The sequence below is a fragment of the Tursiops truncatus genome, chromosome 17 (assembly GCF_011762595.2).
Source record: "Tursiops truncatus isolate mTurTru1 chromosome 17, mTurTru1.mat.Y, whole genome shotgun sequence".
NCBI classification, from domain to species: Eukaryota; Metazoa; Chordata; class Mammalia; order Artiodactyla; family Delphinidae; genus Tursiops; species Tursiops truncatus.
Window position 1 is genome coordinate 77,403,612 of NC_047050.1, and position 27,817 is coordinate 77,431,428.

At 63.4% G+C, this 27,817-nt stretch overlaps 3 protein-coding genes across 10 annotated transcripts; 1 reads left to right on the forward strand and 2 right to left on the reverse strand.

Moving 5' to 3' along the window:
- Nucleotides 1-500: 500 nt before the first annotated feature.
- Nucleotides 501-5,816, forward strand: TIGD5 (tigger transposable element derived 5). The gene has a single exon (XM_004331999.4). The coding sequence runs from the start codon at nucleotides 791-793 to the stop codon at nucleotides 2,717-2,719; it is 1,929 nt and encodes a 642-aa protein (XP_004332047.2). The 5' UTR covers nucleotides 501-790; the 3' UTR covers nucleotides 2,720-5,816.
- Nucleotides 5,817-5,937: 121 nt separating this feature from the next.
- PYCR3 (pyrroline-5-carboxylate reductase 3) lies at nucleotides 5,938-10,832 on the reverse strand. The gene is made up of 6 exons (XM_033843001.2): nucleotides 10,676-10,832; nucleotides 9,079-9,143; nucleotides 8,451-8,630; nucleotides 7,914-8,126; nucleotides 7,493-7,585; nucleotides 5,938-7,299 (listed from the first exon to the last, which is right to left on the reverse strand). Exons 1-6 carry the CDS (start codon nucleotides 10,773-10,775, stop codon nucleotides 7,117-7,119), a joined length of 834 nt encoding a protein of 277 aa, XP_033698892.1. The 5' UTR covers nucleotides 10,776-10,832; the 3' UTR covers nucleotides 5,938-7,116.
- Nucleotides 10,833-10,976: 144 nt separating this feature from the next.
- On the reverse strand, nucleotides 10,977-27,817 carry GFUS (GDP-L-fucose synthase). 8 transcript variants are annotated; one of them, XM_073794347.1, is made up of 13 exons: nucleotides 27,515-27,764; nucleotides 26,456-26,569; nucleotides 17,982-20,965; nucleotides 16,815-16,971; nucleotides 16,385-16,499; nucleotides 15,165-15,293; nucleotides 15,018-15,091; nucleotides 14,687-14,820; nucleotides 14,502-14,566; nucleotides 14,072-14,138; nucleotides 13,834-13,913; nucleotides 13,522-13,621; nucleotides 11,007-11,162 (listed from the first exon to the last, which is right to left on the reverse strand). In XM_073794347.1, exons 4-13 carry the CDS (start codon nucleotides 16,958-16,960, stop codon nucleotides 11,074-11,076), a joined length of 999 nt encoding a protein of 332 aa, XP_073650448.1. In that variant the 5' UTR covers nucleotides 16,961-16,971; nucleotides 17,982-20,965; nucleotides 26,456-26,569; nucleotides 27,515-27,764; the 3' UTR covers nucleotides 11,007-11,073. The 8 variants fall into 8 exon arrangements, with proteins under 8 accessions (XP_073650454.1, XP_073650453.1, XP_073650452.1 ...); XM_073794350.1 differs by lacking the exon at nucleotides 27,515-27,764 and adding an exon at nucleotides 26,976-27,085 and having other exon boundaries at nucleotides 17,993-20,965; XM_073794346.1 differs by lacking the exon at nucleotides 27,515-27,764 and adding an exon at nucleotides 26,976-27,085.

Below are 27,817 nucleotides of genomic sequence, written 5' to 3' on the forward strand. Positions count from 1 at the left end.
CCTTGTCACCCACCGGGGCGGAGACCAGCGCGGCCCCGACATTCCCGCAGCCGCCCTCCCGCCGGGGCAGCCGCAGGGGTCCGGCCGGCACGTGGCCCGCGGGCTCCGCCCCTCTGCGCGGCCGCGAGCCCGCATCCGGCCCCGCGCCCCGGAGCCGGCCTGCCGGCGGCTCTCCAACCAAGTCCCTGCCGGCGCAGCGCGGGCCGTCCCTTCCCCGGGCCCCAGGGCCTGGCGGCGCAACCCTAGGTACTCACACGCCAGCCAAGGACGCGGCGACCAACGTTGAGGGATCGGCGGCGCGCGACGGCAAAGAAAAGGGAGGGCCGCGCTGGCCGCGCACGGGAAGTGAAGCAGCGGGCTCTACCACGCGCCGGGACGCGGGGGACGCGGCCCGCGCGCACGGCCCGCTGCGCTGCCTGGGCCTTCCGCGCGACTTTCCCCGCGGGTGGACAGAAGACAGTGGGAGACCCCCGCGAGGCTCGCCCTTTCCCGGAGGAGCTGGAGCAACCCGCCGGGCACAGCGCCGCCGGCTCCCGCCCCCCTCCGCTGCAGCTCCGGTGGACTCGGCGGGCCCGGGCGGAGCAGACCGGCCGGCACGTGCCGGGTGACGTGCAGCGCGGGGTGGGGCCGCGCGGGGCCAACGCGCCTGCGCGCGCCGAGCGGGCGAGACAAAGGGGAGGGCCCGGCCGGTCCCGCCCCCAGCGCCCGCCCAGCGCGGCCGGCCGGGCGGGCGTATGGCCCCGGTTCCCGCGCCCCCGCTGCCGCTGCCGCCGCAGCCGCAGCAGCAACCATGTACCCCGCGGGACTCCCGGCCGGCCCGGCCCCGCGCCGCGGCCGCCGCCCCCCGCCCGGGCGCCCCGCGCAGTCGCCGCGGCCCCCCGCGCCCGCCCCGGTCGCCGCCGCGCGGCCGCCACCCCCCGCGCCCGGGCCGCGGCCCCGCGTGGCTGTGAAGATGGCCTTCCGCAAGGCCTACTCCATCAAGGACAAGCTGCAGGCCATCGAGCGCGTCAAGGGCGGCGAGCGGCAGGCCAGCGTGTGCCGCGACTTCGGCGTGCCCGGAGGCACGCTGCGCGGCTGGCTCAAGGACGAGCCCAAGCTGCGCTGGTTCCTGGAGCAGCTGGGCGGCGAGGTGGGCACGCAGCGCAAGAAGATGCGGCTAGCCAACGAGGAGGAGATCGACCGCGCCGTCTACTCGTGGTTCCTGGCGCTGCGCCAGCACGGCGTGCCGCTGTCGGGGCCGCTCATCCAAGCGCAGGCCGAGGCCTTCGCGCGCCAGATCTACGGGCCCGAGTGCACCTTCAAGGCCAGCCACGGCTGGTTCTGGCGCTGGCAGAAGCGCCACGGCATCTCCAGCCAGCGCATCTACGGCGAGGCCGAGCCCCCAGCCGCCGGCCCCGCGCCCGGCCTGCCGGTCAAGCAGGAGCCCGCGCAGCTCACCCGCACCGGCCCCCTGCCCGACCGCGCCCTGAATTCCCCTGCCCCCGCCGAGGGCGGCTACGGCGACGAGCAGATCTACAACGCCAACGTCACCGGCCTCTACTGGAAGCTGCTTCCGGAGCAGGCCGCGCCCCTGGGCGCGGGGGGCTGTGTACGTCGCTGGCGGGGCGACCGGGTGACGGTGCTGCTGGCCGCCAACCTGACCGGCAGCCACAAGCTGAAGCCGCTGGTCATCGGGCAGTTGCCGGACCCACCCAGCCTGCGCCACCACAACCAGGACAAGTTCCCCGCCTCCTACCGCTACAGCCCCGACGCCTGGCTCAGCCGCCCGCTGCTGCGCGGCTGGTTCTTCGAGGAGTTCGTCCCGGGCGTCAGGCGCTACCTGCGCCGCAGCTGCCTGCAGCAGAAGGCTGTGCTGCTGGTCGCCCACCCGCCCTGCCCCAGCCCTGCGGCCAGGATGCCCACGCTGGAGGAGAGCGAGGAGACCCCCAGGAGGTGCCGGCCTGAGCCCCTGGGCCCTCCGGAGGAGCTGCAGACCCCCGACGGGGCGGTGCGGGTGCTGTTCCTGTCCAAGGGCAGCAGCCGGGCACACATCCCGGCCCCACTGGAGCAGGGGGTGGTGGCCGCCTTCAAGCAGCTGTACAAGCGGGAGCTGCTGCGGCTGGCCGTGTCCTGCGCCGGGGGGTCCCCGCTGGACTTCATGCGCAGCTTCATGCTCAAGGACATGCTCTACCTGGCCGGCCTCTCCTGGGACCTGGTGCAGGCAGGCAGCATCGAGCGCTGCTGGCTTTTGGGCTTGCGGGCTGCCTTCGAGCCCCGGCCGGCGGAGGAGTGCGCTGGGCAGCCAGCTGGCCAGGCCGAGGAGGCCGCGGAGCGCAGCAGGGTGCTTAGCGACCTCACGCACCTGGCAGCCCTGGCCTACAAGCGGCTGGCGCCCGAGGAGGTGGCCGAGTGGCTGCACCTGGACGATGACGGGGGGCTGCCCGACGGCTGCAGAGAGGACCCAGGCCCCAGCCGGCCTCCCGTGCTGGTCCCTGGGGCCCCTCCGCCCCCAGCCAGCTTGCCCTCTGTCGCGGCGGGAGGAGAGGAGGAGGAGGAGGCCGCCGTGCCCTCCGCTGGGGAGGCCGTGCGGGGCCTGGAGACAGCTCTGCGATGGCTGGAGAGCCGGGACCCCCGGGAGGTAGGGCCGCTGAAGCTGGTGCAGCTTCGCTCCCTGATCAGCATGGCCCGGAGGCTGGGGGGCATCGGACCCTCTCCTGCAGTCCCTGATGATGGGGTGTGACCAGGCCAGTCCGAGCAGCCCCCAGTGGCCTTTCTCCTGCAGCACTTGGAGGGGATACACACAGCCTCCCCATCTCTCCTCCCCTCCCCTGGGGTGGCCTCCCCCCCTCGCTCGGGGTTGCAGGGATCCCAGCCCAGCCTGGCTCAGAGGAGCTCTGTTGGTGAAGGGCCGTCCCCTCCACTGGTGCCCGCGTTTCATGTGGGGACAGAACAGAGGCCGCGGGCGCCTGCTTCCCCTCCCTGGGCAGGCGCGCACGTGGGGTCTGCGGTCTTAGCCAGGTGCCCTCTCATGCAGGCCTGGCACACACACCACAGCACTTATCAGAGAGCAGGTGGCTGTGCTCCCACCCTGGCCCCTGTGGGGCTGAGGCCTCCAGCCATGTTCCTGTCCACACCGCCCAGCACTTGTACCGGACGAGGGCCCGGCGCTCCCATCCCTCCCGACCACAGCCATGCGGTCGGTCGTCTCAATGGGAAGCACACCACTCGTTTTGTTTTTAGCGCGTTAAGTCTGTCTTTAACAGATACGCTTCAGGGACCCGGGGTGGAGGGCTCCGTGGGCTGGAAAGGAGGATGGTGCCCGGCACGCGGGGCCTCCCAAGGTTCTGGGTGCAGCGAGGGCTGTAGGTTTCTGTTCCACTCGGATTTTTAACTTTCCTTAAGAAAACATTCTGAACAGCTCTCTTGTTCCGTGGGGTTGGCGAGCACTAGACCTGGGCCCTGGTGACAGACCAGTGGCCGGGCCAGCGCCCTGTGCCCCCACCAGCCACAGGCCACTTTGTCCAGCCCCAGAGCCCAGAGCCATCCCGTTTCCCCGGAGCAGCCCTGGGGCACTGACGGCCATGCCAGGACAACCCTCAGTGCCTTAGCTCCCCTCCAAGGCTCCCCTGCCCAGCCTGCCCTCAGGTTTCTCTCCCGCGCCTGGCGCTTCCCAAGGCGTGGCTGAGGGGCTGCTTCCCATGGCCCCATCAACTGGGCTCCTAGATGGCACCGTTTGTAAGGAGAAGGTAAGGGCTCTGTAACTGTCCAGCTCTGGATTCAGGATCCTGCTGGTGGCCTGAGGCCGAGAGATACCCACCCGGCCTCCCAGAGGCTGCCCTGCACAGATACCCAGAGCTCTTGTGAGGGGCAGTGGGGCCGGATTTGAGGTGCTGCCTGCCTCAGCGCTCTGCCCTCATCCTCACCTGCCCCATCCTCCTGGTGGTCTGAGACTGCAGAGGCCACAGACAGGTGCCGTGTTTGTGGGACGGGAGGGCTGTGCACGGCGGTAGGACGGCTGGGCACCCCCAGAGCAAGGACATAAACTGTTCCTTGGAACCACCCCCAGTCAAAAAAAAAGAACCTCCCCCCCCCCAAAAAAAAAAACCACATATGTATGTGTATGTCAAATCTGAAAGCTGAGGGACAGTATGTAGGATTTGGAAACGAGAAAGGAGGCTTGGCTAGCCAGGCCCAGGCAGCAGCCTCCAGCCGCAACTGCTGGGGCCCACCTGGCACCTCCACTTCCATCTGTGTCAAGCCTGCACACCTGCAGGAGCCTCTGGCGGTCTACGCTGGCCCTGGGTCTAACCAAGCAGCTGCACGGGGCTTCAGGATGTCTCGCATGTTACACCACCTGCCTCTCCAGCTGGTGGCGACCCGGGGACCCAGGCCGGGAGCTCCTGGTCACGATGGCCAGCAGGTCCTCTGCCCTGCCCGCCTATAGGGTCCTGTGGAGAGACAGACCTCAGAGCCCAGGTGGGCACCGGGCGAGGGTGGCCTCTGGTAGCATCATCAGCACTGCCCCTCTTGCCAAGTATCCTGTCTCAGCCTTTAATCCTCTTGTACCCCGGAGCCTGGGCAGGGGGACTGCAGTTGGTATTGAGAACCGGCTAGCAGGACAGGACCTCCCACCTCCTCTCATGTGGCTCCAGCCTCGTCCCCTCTGGAGAACCAAGGCTGCACCCCAGGAGGTGGCTCTGCCCGGTCTCCAAGGCCTTGGATGGGCAGCGTGGAAACGAGGCACAGCGCAGGCTGGCCTGGGGCCTTGAAGAGTTAGGGGGCCCATCAAGGGTGGGTCTGGGAGCCGCTTCGCTTTGCTGGGCTGGGGACTACCTTGCCCAAGGACCTCCGAAGGTGTCCTCTCTAGAATGGGGGCACTGGTGCCACCGGGCCCTGCACATGAAGAGGGTGGCTCTGGCCCCAAACGCAGCCCCAGCAATGATCCTTGTGACCCCGGGCCCCATCGCAGCTCTGGCACGAGGTCACCCACCTCCCTGGGCTCACCTCACTGTGAACCACAGGGCAGAGTCTTCCTGTGGGAGACGCCAGCTTTTCTCTGCAGAATGGGTGAAATGGCCTCACTGCCGACACCTGCTGGGCCCGGGGCATCTAAGCCGCTCCCCGGTTTGTGCTGAGGGTAAGGCGGTTGATGGCAGAGGGAGGGGTCTTAGTTGCTGCCTGAACTCCTTCAGCAGCCCTACCTGCAGAGTGCTGGGCACCATGCTGGAGACTGGGTTTCTTGCCCTCAAGGATTACACGTCTCTTGTGAGGGTGTGGGACCCCCGTGGCCTGGGAGGTGCTCAGGGACACAGCCACCATGCTCTCCCCATCCTGTTCACAGCCCTCTGACAAATCCTCAGGGCGGTAAAGATCACTGATTCCAAAAAGCAGCCCCTGGTCAGTCACTGTCAGGGCTGGCCCCGTGGGCTTGGTGGTGGGCACAGCGGGAAAGCACTGCGGGTGGAAAGGGGAGCTTGTGGCTTCTGCTGAAGCCAGCCCAGCTGGGGGCTGGGAGGGCAAGACCAGGCTGCAGCATCAGAGGGAACCCGTGTGAGGCCAAGCTTGCCCGAGGGGCCTCACGCTTGGGAATGAGCCCCCAGGTGACAGCTGGACCGAAGCTGGAGCACGGGAGCGCGGGGTGAGAGGAATGGGGCACCCTCCAGCAGGGGCTCGGGCCTCCTGGGACCCCCAGCCTGCTGGCCCAAGAGCCCCGGGGGCAAGGGTGCTTGCCCTGTCGAGGGACCCTTTCACAGCCAACCTCACTGACAGCAGAGGTCGCCGGCCAGATAGGCCCAGCACGCTTTCTAATAAAGGCTGGATGCGCCAGCGTCACATGATCCCTGTTCTAGTCTTATTTGTGTAACTGTCTAGTGCTTGGATCCAGAACACCTGATTTGAAAAAGTGGGGAGGGTACAGGAAAGGGACAACGTTGATGAAAAAAGTTCACATCCAGCAGCTTCTGAGAAAAGTAATTTTAGCTTCGCAGTATAAGGTGAAGGGACTTGGCCGGCCAGTGACTGGGCTGCAACCCTGCCCGCCCCCGCCCCAAGCTGCCGTTCTTGGGTCAGGCCCTCTTCAACTGGCATTTCCTGTCACGGGCCATCACCAGCTGGGCTCACCGGGCACCTCACATTCAGGAGGTGACCGCCTAAGGGCAGGGCTGGGCAGAGGTGCATCTTCCACTCCCTAAGCTGAGCCCTGCCTGGTCCTCAGGGATTCTGTTGGAAGATACGTGGCGGGGACCCATGGACGTACAGCTGAGGGTGAGGTTGGAGGGCTGGGCGGGGGCAGGGGGAGCCTACCCTTGCAGAGCTCTCGCGTGATGGGAAGCCCTGTGCCCAGACCACCTACACCCACAGCTCCGAGTCTGGGCCAGTATCCTGGGCCTTGCCTGAGACGTGCTTCCAGGCACTTGGCATTGGGTTTGACCAGCCTCCAGTTAAATATTGCTTGCTCCGTGCTAGAGGACAGCCGCGGTTCAAAAGTGAAAGAAAAGGCGCCGAAATGGACTCAGGCTGAGCCTTCTAGCAGGTGGAAGGGCCAGGGTCAGACGGACAGTCGCTGGCTGAGGGCCAGCCGCCCATGAAGGCTGGAGTGGTGGGGGCTCAGCGCTGTGCGGGCAGTGAGGGGCAGGCTGCCGTGTAAGCCCTGTTCACAGCCTGGGGATCACTTTGCCGCGAGCCTCACAGCTGGCGGGTGGAAGGAAGGGGCTCCAGCACTAGGGCCCATGTGGGGTGGGGAGGCCCCTGTGAGCCTTGGGCTGCAGGTAGTCTGCCCCGCACCCAGAGGCGCCTCGTCCTTGCTTAGGGCCCTAAGTTGCTGGCTTTCCTGGCCTGTTGGTCCTTTCACAGACATGCTAAGAACCAAATCCTGCAGTCAGAGGCCAGGCCGTGGGACCCTCCAGGACCCTTGACCCAAGGAAGGGTCATCAGGACCAGCTCCACCTGCCGCTGGCCGCGAGCTCAGGGTCTGGAGAGGGGCCCACAGCCCGCTGTGATCCCCGCTGGCTAGGACCTGTTCTCCACCCAGCCTCCCACACCTCAAGCAGCTCCCCCACTGGCCTGCAGGCTGGAGAGAACCCGAGTCCTCGGGAAGGGGCTGGGGGGTGGCCACGGCCTGCATCCAGTGCCTGCGCCCTACTTCCTGCTGAGTTCCCGGGCCCGGCAGGTGGCAGCCTCCACAGCGCTCATGGCCGCCGCCCGCAGCGCGCCCTGCTCCAGCGCGTGGAGCCCATAGATAGTGGTGCCGCCGGGCGTGCACACATCAGTCCGCAGCTGAGCCGGGTGCTGCCCCTTCTGCAGAAGCATCTTGGCCGTGCCCTGGGGAAAGTGGCATTGGGGTGACTCGGGGGAGGCCAGCAGCCCCTCCTCGGCTCAGCCCCACCCCCACCCCCGCCGCCCCGTCTCAGCCCAGGCTGCTCAGGCCTGCCCTCTCCCTTCCCACAGCTCCCAGGAGGCGTGCTGCCCCCTCCCCTTCCACACGCTCCCCCAGGACCGGGCAGCAGGGTCTCACCAGCAGGGTCTGGGCGGCAATGCGGTGGGCCAGGCCACTGGGCATGCCCATCTTGATGGCTCCTTCGGCCAAGGCCTCCGAGAAGGCACACACCTGTAGCAGCGGGGGGCGGGGACAAAGCCAGCACTCCCTTGGACACAGAACCCAGCCTGGAAAAGGCTGGGGACCCTCAGGAACAAGGTCCTGCACACCAGCCACCAGAGCCGAGGCCAGAGCCCAGGGGTCTGCCAAGGGGCCGGCCTCAAAGGCCCAGGAAGGCACAGATAACAGGGGGTGGGTGGCGCACACGGGGAGCTGCGGACCCAGCCGGGGAGCCATGGGGCCAGGGGCTGTCGGGGGGGCTCCACAAGGCCCCACTTTGCCGAGGGAGGGCCGGCCTGTGAGGGCAGGGGTTGGGGTGCGGGGACCAGACGACACTCACAAAGGCCACACCGCTGCCGCTGAGGCCAGTGTGGACGTCCACCTGGGCCTCGGGCACCTCCTCGCACTGCCCGCAGGCCTCCAGCAGGGTCCGCAGGAGCCCGGCCTCGCCACTGCCAGCATGGCGGCCCCGTGCCATCACCATGGCCCCCTCCTGGACCACGCAGGGCAGGTTGGGCGAGACCCGCAGCACTCGCGCCATCGGGGGCAGCAGCTGGCGGGAGAGAGGCTGCGATCAGGGCGGCTGTGGGGTCAGGCTGCCGGGCAGGCACACGCCGGGCCAGAGCAGGCTCCCCGCTACTTCCCGGGCGTGGCGCCCTAACCCCAGGTGGGAGGAGCCCTAACCCCAGCCCCCTAGCCACCTGGCCGCCTGTGCAGGCCGGCCGAGAGGCTGTCTGCCCCCCAACCCACCCATCCTGGTTTCTGGAAGGGCTGGACCCAGGCTGCAGCCGGGCTGGGATGGCAGGGGTGGGAGGCCAGCAGAGCCCACCCTGGGGTCAGAGCCTCAGCCCCCACTGCACCCCGACAGGCCACTCACCTCCTCCAGGGTGCTCAGGGAGACCCCAGCAGCCACAGACACCAAGATGTGCTCAGCGGTGACCACAGGAGCCACCTCCACCAGGACAGCCGGCAGGATGTGGGGCTTGGTGGCAAAGAAGACGAGCGAGCAGCTCTGCAGCACCTCCCGGTTGGAGTGGCTGGTCTGGCAGCCCAGGGCCTGCAGCAGGGTTGCCGGGACCAGGCCCACGTCAGCGGGCATCCTCCCAGACCACGGCCCTCCCTGCCGGAGCCCAACCTGCAATCCCACGGGCCCCCCATTGCAAACGGCCCTAAACTAATGCCCATGACGCGCCCAGACCACCCGTTCTCGCTCACGATCCAACCTCAGATGGCCCTGGTGTCAGCACCTCCTCGAGCTCTCTGATCCCAGTGAGTGCCCGTGACATTCCCGCCCGTCCAGCATGCACACGCACACGCACACCCCTTTACCCCACCCGGGCCTCCCACAACCTTGACTTTCCTTCTGGCCTTTGACCTCCCCTTCCCCAGCCCAGCCCGGCCCGTGTCAAAACTTTAGCTAAGTAAGCAGCACTTCCCTGGCCCCAAGGAGCCAAGAGCCATCTGAGCCCTGGGAAGCCTCCACTCAGAGGAGCTGCCCGGCTCACCCGGAAGCGGCAGAGGTTCCTGTCCGTCGGTGCGCTGGCCAGCACGTGCTGAGCTTCCACTTTTCCTGGAAGGAAAGGCAAAGGCGGGTAGGGGGTGTCAGTGAGGATGTGGCGCGGGGAGAAGCCAGCCTGGCAGGCCCCTTACAGCAGGTCTCAGCCACACCTGGGCCACGCGGAGCCTCTCCAAGAAGCCAGGTGCTTGGCGGGGCCGCTCCACTCGGCTGGGACCAGGCAACCAGCTTCACTTGATTCTACTCAGCAGTCATCGCTGCCCACCTGCTGCTGCTGCTGAGGCCAGACGCCCTGCCGGACACAGGGGCCGGGAGCTTGCCTTGTCTCGTGAGGACACAGATCCCAGGGACCCCTGCCTCCGGGAACGGTTAGGCTGGGGAGGGGGCATGGTGGGTAGGGAGGCTGGGGTGGGGGATGAGCTTCCTCCGGAGGGGGGGTGCATCTGTACGGGGACATCCAAGCAGAGGCTCAGTGACCGTTTGGTAGAAATCCTCTACAGATCAGATTTCTGTAAAGTCTAGCAGGAAGGCAGAAGTGCACCCCACGGCCTCAAGAGACGGTGGCAGCACTGTGAGACTCCGTGCAGCAGGGGAGGCAGGTGATACTCCAGGTTTTACAGGTTTAAAACACCTGAGACTTGCAGTAAACTGTTTTCTGATGATTTTGACCTTTCTAGACCTTGACATATGGCTGAAGGCAGAAAACCAGTCCATATCTACATATAAAGGTTTCTAAATACTGTGGAACCTCCATCCCTGCTATAAGTGGTGCTCGACCGAGGATGATTTTGCCCCCCCCCCCGGGGACATTGACAGTGTCTGGAGACATTTTGGCTGTCACAACTGGGGGTGTCACTAACACCTAGTGGGGAGAAGCCAGGCAAGGGGCTAAAGAGCCTACAATGTGAAGAATGGAGAATGATGTGGCCCCAAATGTGCACAGTGCCGGACACCAGGGGTGCAGCCGGCGAACAAACAGAAAGAAGAGTCGGAGGCTCAGAGCGGTCAGGCAGCTCGACCGAGGCACGAGATTAGGACGTCGGCAGGAGATCCCGCGCTCTAAGCTAGGGCTGTCCAAGAGAAGTATCGCTCGAGCCACACACGTAACTTCACATTTTCTAGTAGTCTTATTAAACAAGTAGGAAAAAACGGGTGAATTGTAGTACATTTTATTTAACTCAAGGTAGCCAAAATGTCACCCTTCCAACACCTAATCAATATTAAAAGTTACTAAGATACGTTATTTTTTGTTTGGATGATAAATCTTCCAAATTCGGCGTATATTTTATTCTGTGCACTCACAGCACATCTCAACTCGGACGTGGGGACGGCCGGCGCTGAGCCTCTCCACCACATCCCCTCCAGCCGCGCTCCCAGAGGAAGCAGAGACCGGAGGCACAGGGTCCGCGCGCGGCCCTGGCCCACGCCCGCCGGCCAGCCCCACCCTGGGGCCCCTGCGCGGAGGGCCCCGTGCTGCCCGGGGCTCCGCGGGGCAGGTGAGCTACGGAGAGGTAAGCCCGTCCCTCCCACACAGGCCGGTGTCGGACGCCCTCTAGCCCGCGGGCCCGGGACCCCACGCGCCCCACCTGCTTGGATGAGGCCCTGCGCGATGGCCTCCGCCATGCGGCCGGCGCCCACGAAGCCCACGCGCCTCGGGCCAGACTCCGCCGCAACCGCCGCCGCCATCTCGCCACCGCCCCGCGCCGCGCCCCGCCCGCGCCCTCAGCGCCGCCAATGGGCTACACCGCCCAGCACCTGCCCTCGTCCATTGGCTGCCGAGACCTCACGCTCCGCCCCCTCCCGCGGGCTCCACGCTCTATCGATCGCTAGCAATTGGGCTCACCCCTTCGCAGCTCATTGGCCGGAGAGATGTAGGGCGAGGAGGGGTGGGCCGCGGCGCGGGGCGCCGGGCGGGCGGCCACGATACTGTGTTGGCTTCTGTCCCGATGTGTGAAATTTCCCAAAGGGCAACTTGAGCTGGTCCTTAAAGGCGAAGGGCAGGAAAGGGTGGGGGCTCCCCTGGTCTCGTCCCAGAGGTGGGCGCCTCAGGCCGCTCGGAGCCTGCCAGTGGACCTGGGTGTGGCGGACAGGGTGGCCTGGTCAGGGCCTGTGGTCAGCTCTTCCCCAAGCCGCAGTGGGTCTGGGTGACAGCATAAAATTGGCACAGCCAGTGAAACGTGGGAGCAGGGGTCTGCTTTTCTGTTAAAGGAGGTCCTCAGGCCAGCCTGGATTCTGGTTTCTGAGGGCCTCTCAGGGAGCTGCAGGGGAGACCTTCATGAGGCCTAGGTCCCCAGCGGAGACCTGGCCCCTCTTGCTGGTTCTGTGGGAGATGGAGTGCTTCGCCAGGGCCAGGGCCCACCTTAGAGACTGAGAGGGGGAGGGTGGGTGTGGGTGTGGGCTGTGCTTGTAATTTTTGATTGACATGGGAAAAACAAGGTTGAAGAACTAAGATTGCAGTTTTTAAGACTGAATTTTAAAGATGTTATTTTCTTTAAACTCTACTCTGACACGTTCAGAGCTCTTCAACAATGAGATCCCTTCATTCCTTCAACGCTGCCCCTTCAGCGTGGGGGCCCTGCTCTGGGCTGGGAACGAAGGGCACACAGCAGTGGAGTGCACAAACCCCCACCCCGCAGACTTGCATTCTGGCTGGAGAGACAGCCCCTCTACGATAAACACACACCCCATAACCCAAGGGACAAGTCAGGACACACAACCACTACTTGAGGCCAGGCACGTCCAGGCCTCTCTGCCCCGCGCAGGGCCTCCTTCCCCCCATTCTCACTTGGCTGATCCGAGCTCCCACTCAGGGACCACCCCTCCCCCTCTCCCTGAACGCCCACAGGGGCAGACCCTTCAGATTCACAAAGGGCTGGCACCCAGGGGATACAGCATGAACGGCCGACCAGGTCCTGGAGCTCCAAGCCCTGGGGGGTGGGGGAGGGGAGGTGTTTCCAGAGAAGCAAGCCGGTGGGGTGGGCCTCAGTCAGCAGAGACCTAAGAGGTGGGGAGGCACTGATGTGAGAGGGGCAGGACTGGCCCCTGGAGAGGCCCGTGGGCCGGGGTGGTGGCAACAAACGCAGTGAGGGATCAGCTGGACACGGGACGGGGGGCGGGGCTCGCGTGGCCGCCACAGGGAAGGCAGCCCACAGCGCCTGAATGAACAAAGCAAGTAAGGAACGTGGCAGGCACACCTGGGGCCAGAAGAGAGCTGGGAGTCACTGGTGTGAAGACAGCAAAGGGTACCCCAGCGGAGGTGGGCCCCGGAGCCAGGGAAGGTGCCTGGGTCCTGGGGGAAGCACACCCGGCACTGACTGGCTAGGCGGGGGCCGGTGGGTCAACCGGTCCAGACTTTCCTGTTGAGGATGGGAGGCCTGTGCCGCTCACCGCCGTGCCCGCCAGGCCCACTCTTGCGTGACACCTATTGCTGCCCATGGGAGAAGGGCAGGCCAAGCCCCAGCACCCAAGCTGCTACCTGAGGGCTAGGGAGATGAGGGGCCAGGCCTGACCTGGCCAATCGCCACTGCTCTCCTCAGATCCATCTGTGTTCCTGCTCAGCCTGTCCAAATCCAGACCCAGCCTCTTTCCCCAAAGTCCTGGGGATGGGGGGCAGTAAGCCCGGGGAGTGCAGGTTACCCAGGCCTGCACCTGGCTGTGCGTGGAGAGGCTCGGCTCTCCCCGCAGCCGGTGGGGACTGCCGCAGGTGCCTGCCCTTTGTCCCCGCCGGCTGACAGTCCAGCCTCTCCTGCCACCTGCCCACACACCCACCTCTCCGTGTCTCCGGCCACTGCTGCCCTTCTACCCCAGGGACAGTTGGCCACCGTGGCCCAGCAGCTCTTGGGGGCTGGCCAGGCTCAGGAGGCAGTGCTGGGGCGGGGGATATGGGGGGCTGATACAGAGCTGCCGGGGCCAGGCCTGTGGAAACGCACTTTATTGGCTCCCAGGGATCAGAAGTGTACATGCTCTGCGACTGGCGTCGGGGAGCAGGGTGCTGGGCCTGGCCAGGCCTTGGCTTCCCTGAGGACGGTGTGAACGGTGGCCTCACCGGAGAGTCAGCCAGGTCTGCCCCGGCAGAGGGCGTGGGGCAGGGGCCGGCCGCCACGAGGGCAGTGCCCTCAGCCCCGGCAGGTTCTGAGTGGCTGCCGCTGGGCTCTGCTGGCTGAGCGCCGGGGAGAGGGCGGCACCCGCTCCCGCCGCACACTTCACTTCCGGGCCTGCTCGTAGTTGTCAGTGAACCAGGCACAGGTCTCCTGCACGGCTGCAGAGGCGGGCGGGTGAGGCCCAGGGACGTAGGGCAGTCACCCCGTGTCCTGCCTCCACGGTGAGGGTGTGGAGGCCAAAGCTGCAGGGCGTCCACCCCCAACTGGCAGTAGGGAAGCTGAGGCCTGGGGAGGGGCCGGGCGGTCCTGAGGGATGGGGTGGGAGGGCTCACCCTGCTTGAAGGGCGTGAACCGGAAGTCGGGCAGGTAGGCCCGCAGCTTGCCATTACTCGCCGTCTTCTTAAACTGCCCATCCGACTTGGTTGTATCAAACTAGGCACCTGGTCAAGGGCACAGCAGAAGGGGCAGCCCACCCTTCCACCAGCCTGCCCTTGAAGCTCGTCTAGCCTTCCCAGGGGGAGCCTCCAGGAGAAAGCAGCAGACACCCTCCCCCCCCCGGCTGCCAGGGTGAGTGCCATGGGTGCGTCACACCCACGGCCTCCTGCAGGGAGGCCCACGGTCTCCCGCCTAGAACCAAAGGATACGGTGACCTCCCCATGGAAGTCCATGGCCTCCACCACGGCCTCAGCCACCTCCTGGATGGACACCTCATCCTCCTCACCCACTGTGGGGACCGAGGGGCCAGTGGCCAGGTCAGGCCTCCTCTGCCTGGACCCGCTGCCGCCCAGCCCCACAGACGTTCCCGCTGCCCTGCTCAGCAGCTCTCAGGACAGACGGGTGTCCTGCCCCACTGCAATGGGGGTGGGACTGCAGGGCACCCACCTGACAGGATGATGGGCTCCACCTCATCGTACTCCCGCAGGACCCAGATAAAGAGCCGGGCCAGGTCCTGGAGATCAGACAGCCAGGGTCAAAGGCCACAAATTACGGCCAAACGGGCCCAGGTCACCTCTCCCAAGTGCTCCTGCTTGGCGGGGTGCAGCCCAGGCTTGGCTGGGGCCCGGGGTACCCCCTTTGGGCAGTGCTTGGCCAGCTCAGCCCCAAGTCCTTTCTCCTGATGAGCTCAGAGCTGTACCCAGCAACGTCCCTGGGGAATGGAACGTACACGGACCCAGCAAGAACCAGTGACTGCTCCCCTGGGGGCTCAGCCTGGACACCCGGCCCTTCCTAGGCTCCCTCATGCCTCCCCACAGCCAGCACGGCAGCTCCAGGAGACGTTCTGGGGAACAGCTGTGCCCCTCGCGGCACCAACCAGTGAGTAGATGAACTGCCTCCGAGGCCTCCCTGTGCCCCACACTGTCAAGGCTGAGCCGCGACCTGCAGGGTGGGGAGGGCAGGGGTCAGAGGGGACGTGCCAGCACCGCCCCTCCTCCCCGCTGTGCCCCAGGGGCCCCATCAAGCAAGCACACAGCTGTGCCATGGGTGGCGGTCACTCACTCTTGGCCAGATGCACCTTGTGGATGAGGCCAGGCAGCACGTGGCCGTCCTCGATGCTGAAGTTGTCATGGGGCCCGAAGACATTGGTGGGGATGACAGCGGTGAAGGTGCAGCCGTGCTGCTGGAAGTAGGCCCTGCGGGGCACAGCATCCCCTCTGGCCCTCATCCTCGGATCACGGGCGAGCCCCACCCCAGCCGAGGCTAGCAAGGAGGGGAGCCGAGATCTGAGCGCCCTGCCAGGGCGGCCCCCTGGGCCCACCCACCACAGGGCGTCTGGGGCCCCCTTCCCCGTTCTTGGCTGGCTTCAGCCTGGCACGCGCGGGAAGAGGACCTGTTCTGCACGTCGATCATCCTCTTGGCGTAAGAGTAGCCAAAATTGCTGCTGTGCGGGGGTCCGTTGTGAATCTGGGGAAGCAGAGGAGCCGCTGCTTCTCAGCCCTGCCCCCAGGCCAGGCCCCGCCCCAGCCCCGCCCCTCACCATGGTCTCATCGATAGGGTAGCTGGTCTTGTCGGGGAAGATGCAGGTAGACAGGCAGGAGACCACCTTTCGCGCCCCCACCTCGAAGGCCGAGTGCAGCACGTTGTCGTTGATGTGTATGTTTTTCCGCTGAGGGGGCAGGGGCAGGGGCAGGGCAGGGTTCAGGCCCCAGGCAGGATGCCAGCCCTTACCTGCCCCTCCAGGGACAGAAGTGCGGACACACCTGGCAGGCAGTACCTGGGCCAGCGGTTCTACCAGCTCCCAGGACCCACTGTCCAGAGACCATGGCCCCCTCCCAGCCTGTTAGTCCCACCCCCAGGGCTGTAGGAGGGTCCAGGCCTGCCTACTCTGAGGCTGGGGGCGGGCCCTGAGGAGAGGGCCACACCCCTAAGCTCAGGGCTGAGCCTGCCCACAGGGGCTGCTGCGGGCTAGGCAGGTGAGGTGCGAGCCAGGAGCCCAGGGGGCTCCACTCCCACACCCCCAGGAGCTCACCCTGCTCTACTGCTCAGTAGCAGTGAAGCCTTGGCTGGCCACACCCCTCCTCCAGCCCCTTCCGGGGACTTCAGCTGGCCAGGGCATTTGGGTGGTCTGGGGAGAGGTGGTGGCCGGGCAGCCTGCTGCGAAGGCTGTCACTGAGACGAGGACGGCCCTGTGGCGACAGGGGCCCCCAGGGAAAATCTGGTCTAAGCTTCTGCCATCCCAGGCCCGATGCAGGGCCAAACCAGGCCAAGGCCAATTTTAGAGATGATGGGCCAGCCCTCAGAGGCCCAGCCAGGCAGGGGCAGGGCTGTGGGCGAGCCCAGCTCTCCTCCTGCCCCTGCCCCACACGTGCAACCCCTCAGGGCACATGCTGCAGGCCCAGAGCCCAGCTCACGCACCTCTGCACCCCTGAGCGCACTGTGGGCCTGGCTCAGTGCAGCTGGACCTCCTGGAACCAGGAGGGTCTGAAGGCCCAGGGGGCAGGAACCAGCCGGGGGTCACAAGGCAAACACTGGCTTGTCTCAGCTCCTCCAACCCCCAGGTTAGCTCTGAGGCTTTTCCTATTCGGCCAAATGCCCCCAGGCCCACCTGCGTGCCCCTCTACCTACAAATCAAGTGTGGGTCACTGGGGGCCCCTCAGGGACTTCCCTGGGCCGGAACAGGAGCTTGGGAAGTTGGCCAGGAAGTTCCCAGAATCCGGGGTCCTGGCTCCCAGTGCTCACTGGGGCCCCCTCACTTACCCAGAAGTCCAAATTGTATTTGATATTCCGGAACAGGCCCCCCACCATTGCAGCAAGATGGATGACATGTGTGGGCCGGACTTTTTCAAACAGCGCTCGGGTCTGTGCAGCATCCCTGAGGGGGAGCCGGGCCATCAGGGGCTGCTTGGAGGCCCAAGGGAACTAGCACCCTGGCTGAAAGCACTGGGGGCAGGAGGCAGGCGGGGCCGAAGGTGGGAGGGTCAGGCCCTGGCTGGCATGAGGGTGTGGGCTTCCAGGAAGAGATGGGAGGAAGTTTGCCCAGAAGCAAAACTGCACACACCCAGGCCAGGCCAGCCACCTGGCAGGGACGGGCCTGACCTGAGGCTACCAGGCCCAGGAACAGGCCTGGCCCGGAGCTCTCAGTCTGGAGAGGGCATGGTGGGGCTGCTCCAGGGATGAGCCCACTCACGTAAGATCAGCATCCTTGGAAGAAACAAACACCCAGTCCTCTCCGGGCAGCCTGGCCCCATCTGCTACCACCTTCTGGATGGCTCTGCCCACCAGCCCAGAGCCCCCAGTCACTAGGATCCGCATGGACCCCTGGGGCTCACCCATGTTGGCTGCACCTGCAGGGCCAAATGGTGTGAGGCTGAGGCCATCCCGCTCCCCCGCAACAGAACCCCACTCCCCTGAGATGCCCCAGCCTAGGGTCACTGCCCTTAGCACTGGGCCCCACTGTGATTTCCAAGGGCTGGCCTGGGGCAACAGGCACAGTATAAGGTCAGCAGCGCAGGGAGACTGCCCACTGGGGACCAGACAGACCCATCTAGCCTGAGTCATCCCCTCCTCTCAGCCCTGCTCCCCAGGAAGTCCTCTGTCTAGAGCTGCACAGGGGCCCTAGGACTACCACCCAGCTGGGAGAGCCAGGCTCTGCCCGGCAGGCCCAACCCTGACCCCCACTGGGCCAAGAAAGGGAACATTCAGCTCCCCTCTGTCTGACAAGAGGGGAGGCAGCCAACCTTGGGACTGGGGGCTCCTGGCCCAGGTCGTTTGGGCTGCTCCCAGCCAAAGTCCATATGCTACAGACGGGGAAGGGGCGGCGCCTGTGTATGCAACCCGGTGCCCACCAGCGGCCAGCTGGTCCCAGCTAGCCTTCGAGAGCCTGGCTCCTTCTGGGCAGGTTGCGCTTCTGGCTAAGAAATGGACAGGCCTCGGGGCGCCACCACCTCTGAGGACCCTTCCTGGGGGCTGGAAATCTGCTCGGGCCGCTACAGGACGACTCTGACCCCGCTGCAGGGCCCCACGGGCAGCCCGGACAGGAGGGGACGCTGCCCAGAAATTCCGCTGCTCTCCGCGCAGCGCGGCAGCAGGCCTTGGGGTAGACCCCACCACGGCCGGGCCCCTCCACGTCCCTCAGGCGCTTCCCACGCCCCCGGGTCCCCTTCCTGGCCCCACTTCCGAACCCACCGCATCTTGCAGCTGGGCCCCCTCCCACGCTTCCAGGCCCCTCCTACGCCCCCAGTTCCTGGTACCCCTCAGGCCCCTCTGGCTGTCACGGGGCACCCAAGGCCCAGGCCCCGGCTCGCCACACCACGCCCCCCGTCCCAGGGTCCCCTCGTGCCCCGCGCTGTCTCACCTGCGTCTTACCTGACCTGCCCGGAGAGCGGCTTCAGGCGCCGGCTGAGAGTCCTGCCACGCGTTGGGGTTAGGTGGAGGGAGCGGGATCAGGTCGGGCCCTCCCGCGGAACTCTGGGAAATGGAGTCCTGGCGGGGCGCCCCGGGCGTTGCTGGGAAATGGAGTCCGGAACCGCGCAGCAGCCTGGGAAATGTAGTTCTTCCGGCTCCTCCTCCCCTGGGCGGACCCCGACCCGCCCTTAACCCAGCCTGGCGCGGGGCGCGAGCCCTTGCTGGAGAGCGTGGGGGCGTGGGAGAGGAGGAGAGGCAGCGCGTCTCCGAAAGCCCGCAAGCTGTGGACCGAGGAGAGGCGGCAGAACCAAACACCGTTCTAAAAATGGAGAAGCTGCAACTCCTCAGTGCTTTCCTAGAGCAAAAACTGCATTTGTGAGAAACAACTGCAACTCTGTTACTATATTCGGGACACTGAGGGGGCAGTATATAAAATATACTTTAATAAATACATTAAAAAGACAAACACGTTTCAGGAGATTATTGAAAGCAGGAGACCACTTAGCGGCCACTGCTGTAGTTCAGGTAATGAGGACTCAAAAGAAGTTTACTGCCTTAAGCAACATCGAGGTGGTAGGATTAACGGGACTCATGCTTCACCAGCCACGCAAGTCATGGGAGCAAGTTAGGAACGATGCCTGGTGTGACGGCTGGTGTTAGGTGTCAACTTGGCCAGGCTGTAGCACCCAGTGATTCAATCAAACACAAATCTAGGTGTTGCCAGTGAAGAGATTTTGTAGATGGTAACATCTTCAATCAGGTGACTTTAAGAAAACGAGACTTTCAGGCTTCCCTGGTGGCGCAGTGGTTGACAATCTTCCTGCTAATGCAGGGGACACGGGTTCGAGCCCTGGTCTGGGAGGATCCCACGTGCCGCGGAGCAGCTAGGCCCGTGAGCCACAACTACTGAGCCTGCACTCTAGAGCCCATGAGCCACAACTGCTGAGCCCACGTGCCACAACTACTGAAGCCCGTGCACCTAGAGCCCATGCTCTGCAACAGGAGAAGCCACCGCAATGAGAAGCCCGCGCACCACAACGAAGAGTAGTCCCCGCTCGCCGCAACCAGAGAAAAGCCCGCGTGCAGCAACAAAGGCCCAATGCAGCCAAAAAATTTTTAAATAAATAATAATAAAAAATAAAATAAAACGCCTGTAATTGTTTTAAAAAAAGACAAAGAAAAAAACTACATGATCATCTCAGCTGATGCAGATAAAGCATTTGACAAAATCACACCCTTTCATGATAAGAACACGCAACAAACCAGGAACAGAAGAGGACTTCCTCAACTTAATAAAGGGCATTTATGAAAAACCCACAGCTAACATCATACTCTATGAATGAAAGACTGAAAGCTTTCCCTCTAAGGTAAGAAATTAGACACGGATATCCATTTTTGCCACTCCTGTTAAACATTGTACTGGAATTTCTAGCCAGAGTAACTGGGCAAGAAAAAGAAAAGGCATCCAAATTGGAAAGAAGTAAATCTGTCACTATTCACAGATGACATGAGATATATACACACCTTTTCCTTCAGTGATGGACTGGAGGGGAGGGTCTGATTGCCTTAGCTTCCTCCCGGGTTGACCAGTGGCCACAGGAGGAGGTGCACCCAGACTGAGACCACCACTGTGACTTCCTACAACAGATCCTAGGAAGCGCTGCAAACCAAAGGTGAGGTGCTCTTACAAAAAGAAAGAAGGAGGGGATAGATGTGGGATGGGCTGAAACAAGAGCTGTTCGTCACAATCCACTCCTTGAAAACCTGATATCCACGTAAGCACATTTTCTCAAAAAGCAATTTCAAAACTTCCTCTCAAACCATTCCAACATAATGCAATTATTACATAGCTCTAAAACTAGGATTTCAAAGGCGTTTAGAACCCACCTATGATGCAAATGGAGACAAAGACCTACGTTTTAAGTTTCAAAAATAAAATCTGGATGCACTTGAAAATAGCGACTTTCAAACCATCAACTTGCCCAAGAAGTACCACAGCCACGCGGAATCCAGCTGCCGGGCGGCGCCCGCCGGGGCGGGCAGGCCTGGGCCACCCCCGTCGTGGGAAGGACCCGAAATGCACAGGCTGATCGCGGGTGGAGAACAATCCGGTCCCTCGTGCTGCTCTCGCTCTGGCACTGCTCCACGTGCCCGGGGACATCCTTCCGGGGCGCTCCTTGGAGTAGCAGCAAGTCCCAAGCTCTCCCCTCCAGCGGCTGCTTCCAGAGCTTAGCTTACAGAGGTCCACGCTGCCTCGGTGTGATTTCTGGTGGTTCCGAAAGCTGGACTTCCAGATGAAGCTCTTCCCGCACCTCGCGCACCGGAACGGCCTCTCTCGGGTGTGGGTCCGCTGGTGCTGGGCGAGGAGGGTGCTGTAACTGAAGGGCTTCCCGCACCACTGGCACCCGAAGGGCTTCTCGCCGCTGTGGACACGTGGCCGCACTGTCCGCAGGTGTGCGGCTTCTGGCCCGCGTGCGCGCTGCGGCGCTGCGCCAGGTGCGAGCGCTGGCTGAACGCGCGGCCGCACTCCCGCACGCGTGCGACTTCTCGCCGCTGTGCGTGGCCCGGTGTCTCACAGGCGCGAGAGGTACCGGAAGCTCTTGGCGCACGTTTCGCACGTGCGAGCTCGCTGCCGTTTCATGTTTCTCTCACGGGCCCCAGGGCGCGGGCTGCGGAGAAGTTCGGGTCCCCATTTACCGCCTTTCTGGGCACCTTCTGCTTTGGAGATGGTCCAGTAGGTTCTGTGTGGTTGTCTCTCCCGGAAAAGGAAGTTCTCAAGGCTCCCTAGCCTGCCCTCGTGCCCGGCGGCTTCTCTGCAGACCAGTGTTGGAGGCCCACCCCCTGAGAACCTTCCAGATGCTTCTGGAGGCTCTGAGGCTTGAGTCATTTTCACCCTCGCCATCACCTGCTTACGCAAAGACCCCCGGCTGGAATCTGCAACGAAGAGAAAGGGCCTGTGTGTTACTCTGTTTGAGAAGGTCCACCTGGGGCCCCCTCCGTGCCCGGGAGCACGGACTCCACGCGCCAGCCCTCTCCGTGGGGTGTCTCACAGGTGACACCAGGTTCACTGGCTGTGCTCATGTGCTCACCTCCTCCACGGACCTTCCCCTCCTATGTCCCGTTTCCTCCCCACCTTTTTTTTTTTTTTTTGCGGTACGCGGGCCTCTCACTGCTGTGGCCTCTCCCTTTGCGGAGCACAGGCTCCAGACGCGCAGGCTCAGCGGCCATGGCTCACGGGCCCAGCCGCTCCGCGGCATGTGGGATCTTCTCGGACCGGGGCACGAACCCGTGTCCCCCGCATCGGCAGGCGGACTCTCAACCACCGCGCCACCAGGGAAGCCCTCCCCACCTTTTCTGAGTGGAAGCTCATAGCTGACGCTGCCAGCACACTATGCCAGGCCCCCTGCCTCTCTCGGATTCCGGCCTCCTCGCTGCAGCAGACAGCTCTGCAGAGCTCTGACTGCCCGCATCCTCTGGGGTACAGGTGCACCTCAACCCCTCCAGAGCTCCATGCTGCCAGCCCATGCTGCGTGACAGGTACCACCCCGGGGTTGGGAATAGAGGACAAGTATCCCATCTCCCTCGCTCTGATGGACAATCCCAGACGCCTCCTGCAGCCTCTCAGCGGTCACGGTCCTGGAGCTGTCGTGCCCCGCACACTTGCAGTGGCAACTCTATACTGACTTTGCTCTCCTGTCTCCCTGCTCCCTCTCGCCTGCTTCCAAAATTGCTGCCTTCCAGATACACCGTCTGTACCCCAAACTCTCAGCCTCTGTGCTCAGGGGGGCCCAAACTGCAGTGACTGGTACTGGACGGGGGGACTGCGACCAGGCCCACAAGCCTCTAGTGCAGGGCTGGGGTGAGAGAGCTGGCGCAGCATCAGGAGGCAGGGCCTTTGCGGCGGTAGCTGGAGACGGGGCAGCAGGAGGGGAGCCAGGGTTACGTGGTCGTTCTTGTCCTCTAGCCATGTGGGGCAGTGGTCTTCGGGAGGCCCGTGGGGTCGCCTGTCCTTTGTAAATGTCCTGGACGGCACTGAGGAGAAGGACAGGCTCAGGGCAGCCACCCCCAGGGGAGGCCAAGAGCCAGAGGCCTCCGTAGCAGTTCTAGAGCTTCAGCTCCCCACTGTGGCTGTGCTGACTGTGGGGCACACGCTTAGCCATAAAGCCAGACACCAAGGCTTCTGAAGACACAGGCTGGCCCATCGCCTTGGTGGAGATTAAGGCCGGGAGAGGGGAGGAGCAGGGGGCCCTGGGGCACGGGGTGGGGATGCTTGGCGATGGGTAATCGATCTCGGTGCGCCAGACAGTGAGCAGCTGGCCAGGCTGCTGCTTGACTTGTAGAACCAGGAAAGGCCAAGAGATGGGGAGGGGAAGGCTAAGATGAGCCGCCATGCTGGAGAGCCCAATCCCTCACCCAGATCTGGGCAGTTCTCAGACTGGGGCCCGCTGACGAAGGGGAGGCTGGGTCCCCTTCAGACAAACCTCCTGCAAGTTAGCACAGCAGATACTCTCCTTCCCACAGAGCTGACCACTGGGAAAAGAGGGATGCCCACACCTGGCAGGCTGCTGGATGCAGCATTTGAGCCGACACTGAAAATAGGGCCCCAAAATGCCGTTAGAGTTGGGCATATGGAGGCTGGGTGACAAAAGGGCTGGGGAACCAAGTCACGGACCCACTTGCAGGGCCTCGTCGGGATGGATGCACTTGGCAGCGGGGGGAACCCTCTCATCAGTCTCCGGACCTGAGGGGTAAGAGCCATTACGTTGGGAAGGGCCAAGTGGAAGCCCCAGTGTAGTGGAGTAACTGAGGACATGGAAAGGAGACGTGACCCATGAGACCACCCCCCCCCCCCAGCAAACTGGGGGCTGGAGAATAAGCCAGAACTGCAAACAGTCCTGGTTGCTTTGAGCCCCCCCCCCGCTCCCCCCCCCCCCCCCCCCGGCAAACCAGGGGCCTGCGAATAAGCACTGAGTGCTTTGGGCACTGATCCATGAGATGTCCTCAGTGTAATCAGAATGGTGGGAACGCAAGGAAGTGTCCTTGTGCTGCTTCAGTATAATCAGAATGGTGGGAACGCAAGGAAGTGTCCTTGTGCTGCTTCAGTATAATCAGAATGGTGGGAACGCAAGGAAATGTCCTTGTGCTACTTCAGTATAATCAGAATAATGGAAACACAAGGCAATGTCCTTGTGCTACTTCAGTATAATCAGAATGGTGGGAACGCAAGGCAATGTCCTTGTGCTGCTTCAGTATAATCAGAATGGTGGAAACACAAGGAAATGTCCTTGTGCTGCTTTTGCGCTCAAGGACGAAGCGGCATGTCTTCAGGGAAGCCCATTGTTGCCTGTATAATCAATAAAAGCATATGTTGCTGCTCTGGCATTTCTGGAATGTTAAGAAAACAAGTCTTAAAATGTAAACCTAGATAATGCTTAAATAAAAGCCACCACGGCAGGACAGACGGCGCTGTTCTGCCCGAGCAGGCGGCAGCCCTCTACTGCTGTGCTTCGGCACAGTTCATCTCGTGGGATGACCTTGCTTTCGGCCCTGTCGTAAGATAAACTACAACACCCCAGAAACTGCCCCCAGCCCCGGCCAAGGTCCTCGACCAGCAGCGGTGATGTGCGCACACGGCCACCTCAGAGCAGAGGGATGCAGGGACGGCGGCTCCACCACAGCCCCGTTCGGTCCACCTGTGTGGCCCATGAACCACCGGATGGCTCACGCCTGCTGCTGGGAACCACTGGGAGCTTGCCCAAGTGTAGGCTTGGCTTCAGCTGCTGGGCCAGACGCGGCGCCTGTGATGGGCAGAGCAGCAGCCCCTTGCACTCGGGAAGGGACGCTCAATTTGGCAAATGTGTTCATCCACAGCGGGCCGGCGGTCACTGTGTTGATGACCTCATGCCAACTGGATGCAGTGAGCGAACTGAAGTGCTACATGCTCCAGATACCCTAGAGAGATGCCTGCACGGCAGAGGGTGGGGCAGAACCTACAAAGGGCCAGGGCCACATCGAGTCTATGGCGAGAGGCCCAGGTGACCTCGCCCTCCTCGCTCCGGGAGACATGCCACACGGGGGAGACTGCTCCCACCTGTCGCTGAGTGACCCAGAGGCTGCCAGTGTCGAGCAGGGCCTGGAAGAAAGCCAGGGCTCTGCCTCGGGTCCCGGCTGCGAGGGGACAGGAGCCACGGGACCCTGCGTGGAGTCCCTGGCCAGCTGTGCCACGCAGAGCCCTTAGATTCTGGGCAAGGACACACTTGCCATTTCAAAAGTGGTGTGTGATGTGCCGCTGGCCTCTGCAGAGACCGGACAAGGGACAGAAAATGACCACGTGGTCAGAGCGGCCACCAGCAGACAGGTTACAGGCACATGCATCTAAACAGGCCTGGCAGGTCCAGAAGACATGATTAGTCATGGGAGTGAGGGCCCAGGTCCTCACGTCACTCATCTCTTTGACACTAGCAGCTGTCTCAGCTTGTCCCCGGGGCCTCCCTGGGACCCCAACAACCAGGTGGTCCAGGGCCCACTACCTGCCTGGGTGGGCTCCAAACCTGGCCAGGGATGGGGCCATCTCCCAGGGGCAGAGCTCGGGGCAGGGTGCCTGCTCGCCAGCTCCGAGGTGAGGATGCAGGTGAATCCCAGGGCAAGGTCACACCTGGGGAGAGGCGTGCGATGGACGGTGTACAGATCCATTGTGGGGAAGGCACTCAGGGACCAGGGGACAGGACGGCCTGTCCTGTGCATATCAGCTAGCCTCTGTCCTTGGTCACCAGAGCTTGAACAGGTGAGCCCATGGGAAGAGGAACCCCAGTGCAGGGAGGGGACGTACATAGCTCCCTCTTGTGGAAACCCCTCTAGCCGCTGTCCCCACTGAACGGGTGGCCTGTCAGCAAAGGCTGACTCCTCAGTGTGAAGCCTGCAGGAGACTGACCGGTGCTTGTGGGCAAGTTAATCACACAGGACCTTCCATCCTGGAGGAGACAGTAGCTGGTCCCGACCAACACTGACACCTACTCCAGACACAGGTCTGCCGGAAGCACCTTTGCCAGCACCCTGCTTCTAGGGCCCACCCCGGGTTTCTGAACGTCGAAGCCACAGGTCACAGCTTTAGATCAAGGGATCCATTTTGTGGCAAAGGAGATAAAACAGGAGGTACAGGGCCTCCAGAAACACTGGTCCTCCCATACATGCATCAGTACAGGCAGCAGCCTGACGCAACCTGGCAAGGTTCTGCTGAGGAACGAGCTGTGGCCCTCCCTGGGGTGCACAGGCACTCAACCAACGGCAGGTGTACGAGGAGCCGGGGCCATCCGCCCTGGGACACACATGCAGCATTTTTGCTTCCGCTTACTAGAACCTTTGGCTCTGCGACAGAGACTGCGTGGCCTGCAAAACCTGAAACACTTTCTGTCCTAGCCCCAGACCTCCAAGGAGGGGAGAAGGGCTAGTGACCGGGTTCAGTCCCCAGTGGCCAATGATTTGATCAATCACACACATGCAGTGGAGCCTCCACAACCACGCAAAGGGGTTCGGAGAGCTTCTGGCTTGGTGACCACGTGGAGGTGCTGGGGAGTGAGCGCGCCTCGAGAGGGTGTGGGAGCTCTGCACCCCTTCCCCAGACCTTGCCCTGTGCCGCTCTTCCACTGGGCTGTTCCTGAGTTGTGTCCTTTATAATAAACCGGTAACTCACCAGTAACTGTTAAGTACAGTGTTTCCTTGAGTTCTGAGCTGTTCTAGCGTATTACTCAAGCCCAAGGGTGGGGTCGTGGGAACCTCCAATCCACAGCTGGTCGAGCAGCACAGGTACCAGCCTGGCCTTGTGATTGGCACCTGAGGTGGGGGCGGTCTCGTGGGACTGAGCCCTTCACGGGCAGGGTCTGCGCTAACTCCGGGTGGTCAGTGTCAGAACTAAATTGTAGGACACCCAGTTGATGTGCAGAGAGGTGGAGACTGGTTGGTGTGAGGAACCACCCTACATTTGGTGTTGGAAGCGTTGCTGTGAGAAATAGAGAACAGAAGTTTCTGTTTAACAGCAGGTGGACAGACATGTCCTGATGGTGCGATGGTCACCAGCGGGCCACTACCACACATGGCCAGCAGCCGTTCTTGGAGGCTGGATGTCTGACCCAACGAACGTTAAATATTCTGGCTTTCACCCCTGTGCCAACGGCATCATTCGGAGCCTGAGACCCACAGTGCAGAGAACCAACCCCACCCCCAACTTTCAGGACTTGAGCCAAGAGCCTCCCCGCAACTTTGGCCGGTTGGGTTGGGTTTTCGGTTCCTTGCAATTGAGGGTTCTGACTGATAGCTCGTCCCACGGGGACGACCGTGTGACTGTCCTGTCTGACCGTTCACGACACTGGCTGTGTGTACTAAGCATATATACTGAACAATCTGAGGCCCGCGGCACCCCTCATTCACCTGTGCTGGGGTCTCCCACGGTCTCTCCTTCCTGGGCCCCCAGCAGGTCCGAGCCCCAGGGCTCCTTTCCTTGCTCTAGCTGGGAGATCAGATCTGGTTTGGATCCTGGAACTCCTGCCCGAGGGGAAATGGATGAACTGAAGCGCTACGGCACCCTTGGCTTCCCGCCCCAGGGGTAGCGTGGGACTGGGGTTTAGCTGGACCCAGGATGCAGGCTTAGAAACAGGGGGTCTCCCCAGGAGGCTGAGGGGGACAGCAAGCAGGGCAGGGATGTGGGCGCAGCCGAGGTCCACAGCTGTGGGAGAAGTGGGCACTCTAGTCACCCAGCAGCAAAGTGCTGGGAAAGGCCCTGCCCCGGGGATGGGTCCAGAAACCCCACCTGTCCCCTGGGCCTGGGAGCAGAATGTCCTGGCTCTGGTCCTGGAGTCACAGCCAGCCTGACCCCTCTGGGATCCCACCTGTGCTCTGAGTGTGGGCTGGGAGTGGGGAAGAGGGAAGGCGTGGGGCTGAGACACCTCACCCAGGGAGGCCAGGTTCCTCTAAGTCTCCAGCATCACGTCTCTATACAGGGCCCTCTGCCCCGGGTCCAGACGTGCCCCTCCTTCCTGCGTGAAGTGCACAGCCATGTCCCTAAAGGTCAGCAGGCGCTGAAACAACACTGGTGCTGCCCGTGGGGTCACCACCTCAGGACGGGGTGGGGGAATTCAAGGTGGGGGAGGCAGAAGGCTCACTAGCAGGCGTGTGGGACCCCTGGATCCCGTCCCAGGTACCCTGCCTGCCAGGGGACCCCTAATGACAACCCTCAACCCAACATGTCCAGCTGGCCCTACTTCTCTCCACCCTCCATCCCCCAACCTGCTCCCTACAGTCTTCCTTGGTGAGTGTCCCTCCCCAGCCGCAGGGAGGCCCCGGGAGAAAAAAGGGGAGGGACGAGGGACGCCCCAGTGAGTTCCCTCCTCCTGGAGAGGACCTGGGACTCAGGTTCCCAGGTGCGGCGGGCTCCGCGGAAAGATCTTCCGGGTCGCAAGGAGCCCAGGTCCGGGGGGCAGGCGCCCTCACCTGGGGCCCGGCGGCCGGGGAGCTGCCCACCGAGCCGGCTTCCGGTCCCTCCGAGGCGAGGGCAGAGGGCTGCGGAGAGGAGAGCCGGCAGGGGAGGGCGGCGGGCCCGGGGGTCCGGACCGAGCCCCGGCCCTTCCGCGGCGTCAGCTACGAGGCTGGCCGGGACAGGTGCCTCCCGGGGACGCCGACGCTCTGCGTTGACGTGAGGACCCGGGCGCGCGGGTCAATCCATAATAAAGCAGGGGAGCTGGATGGGCGCCGCGCGGGCAAGCGGGATAAGCCCACCCACCACCACTCCGCCCG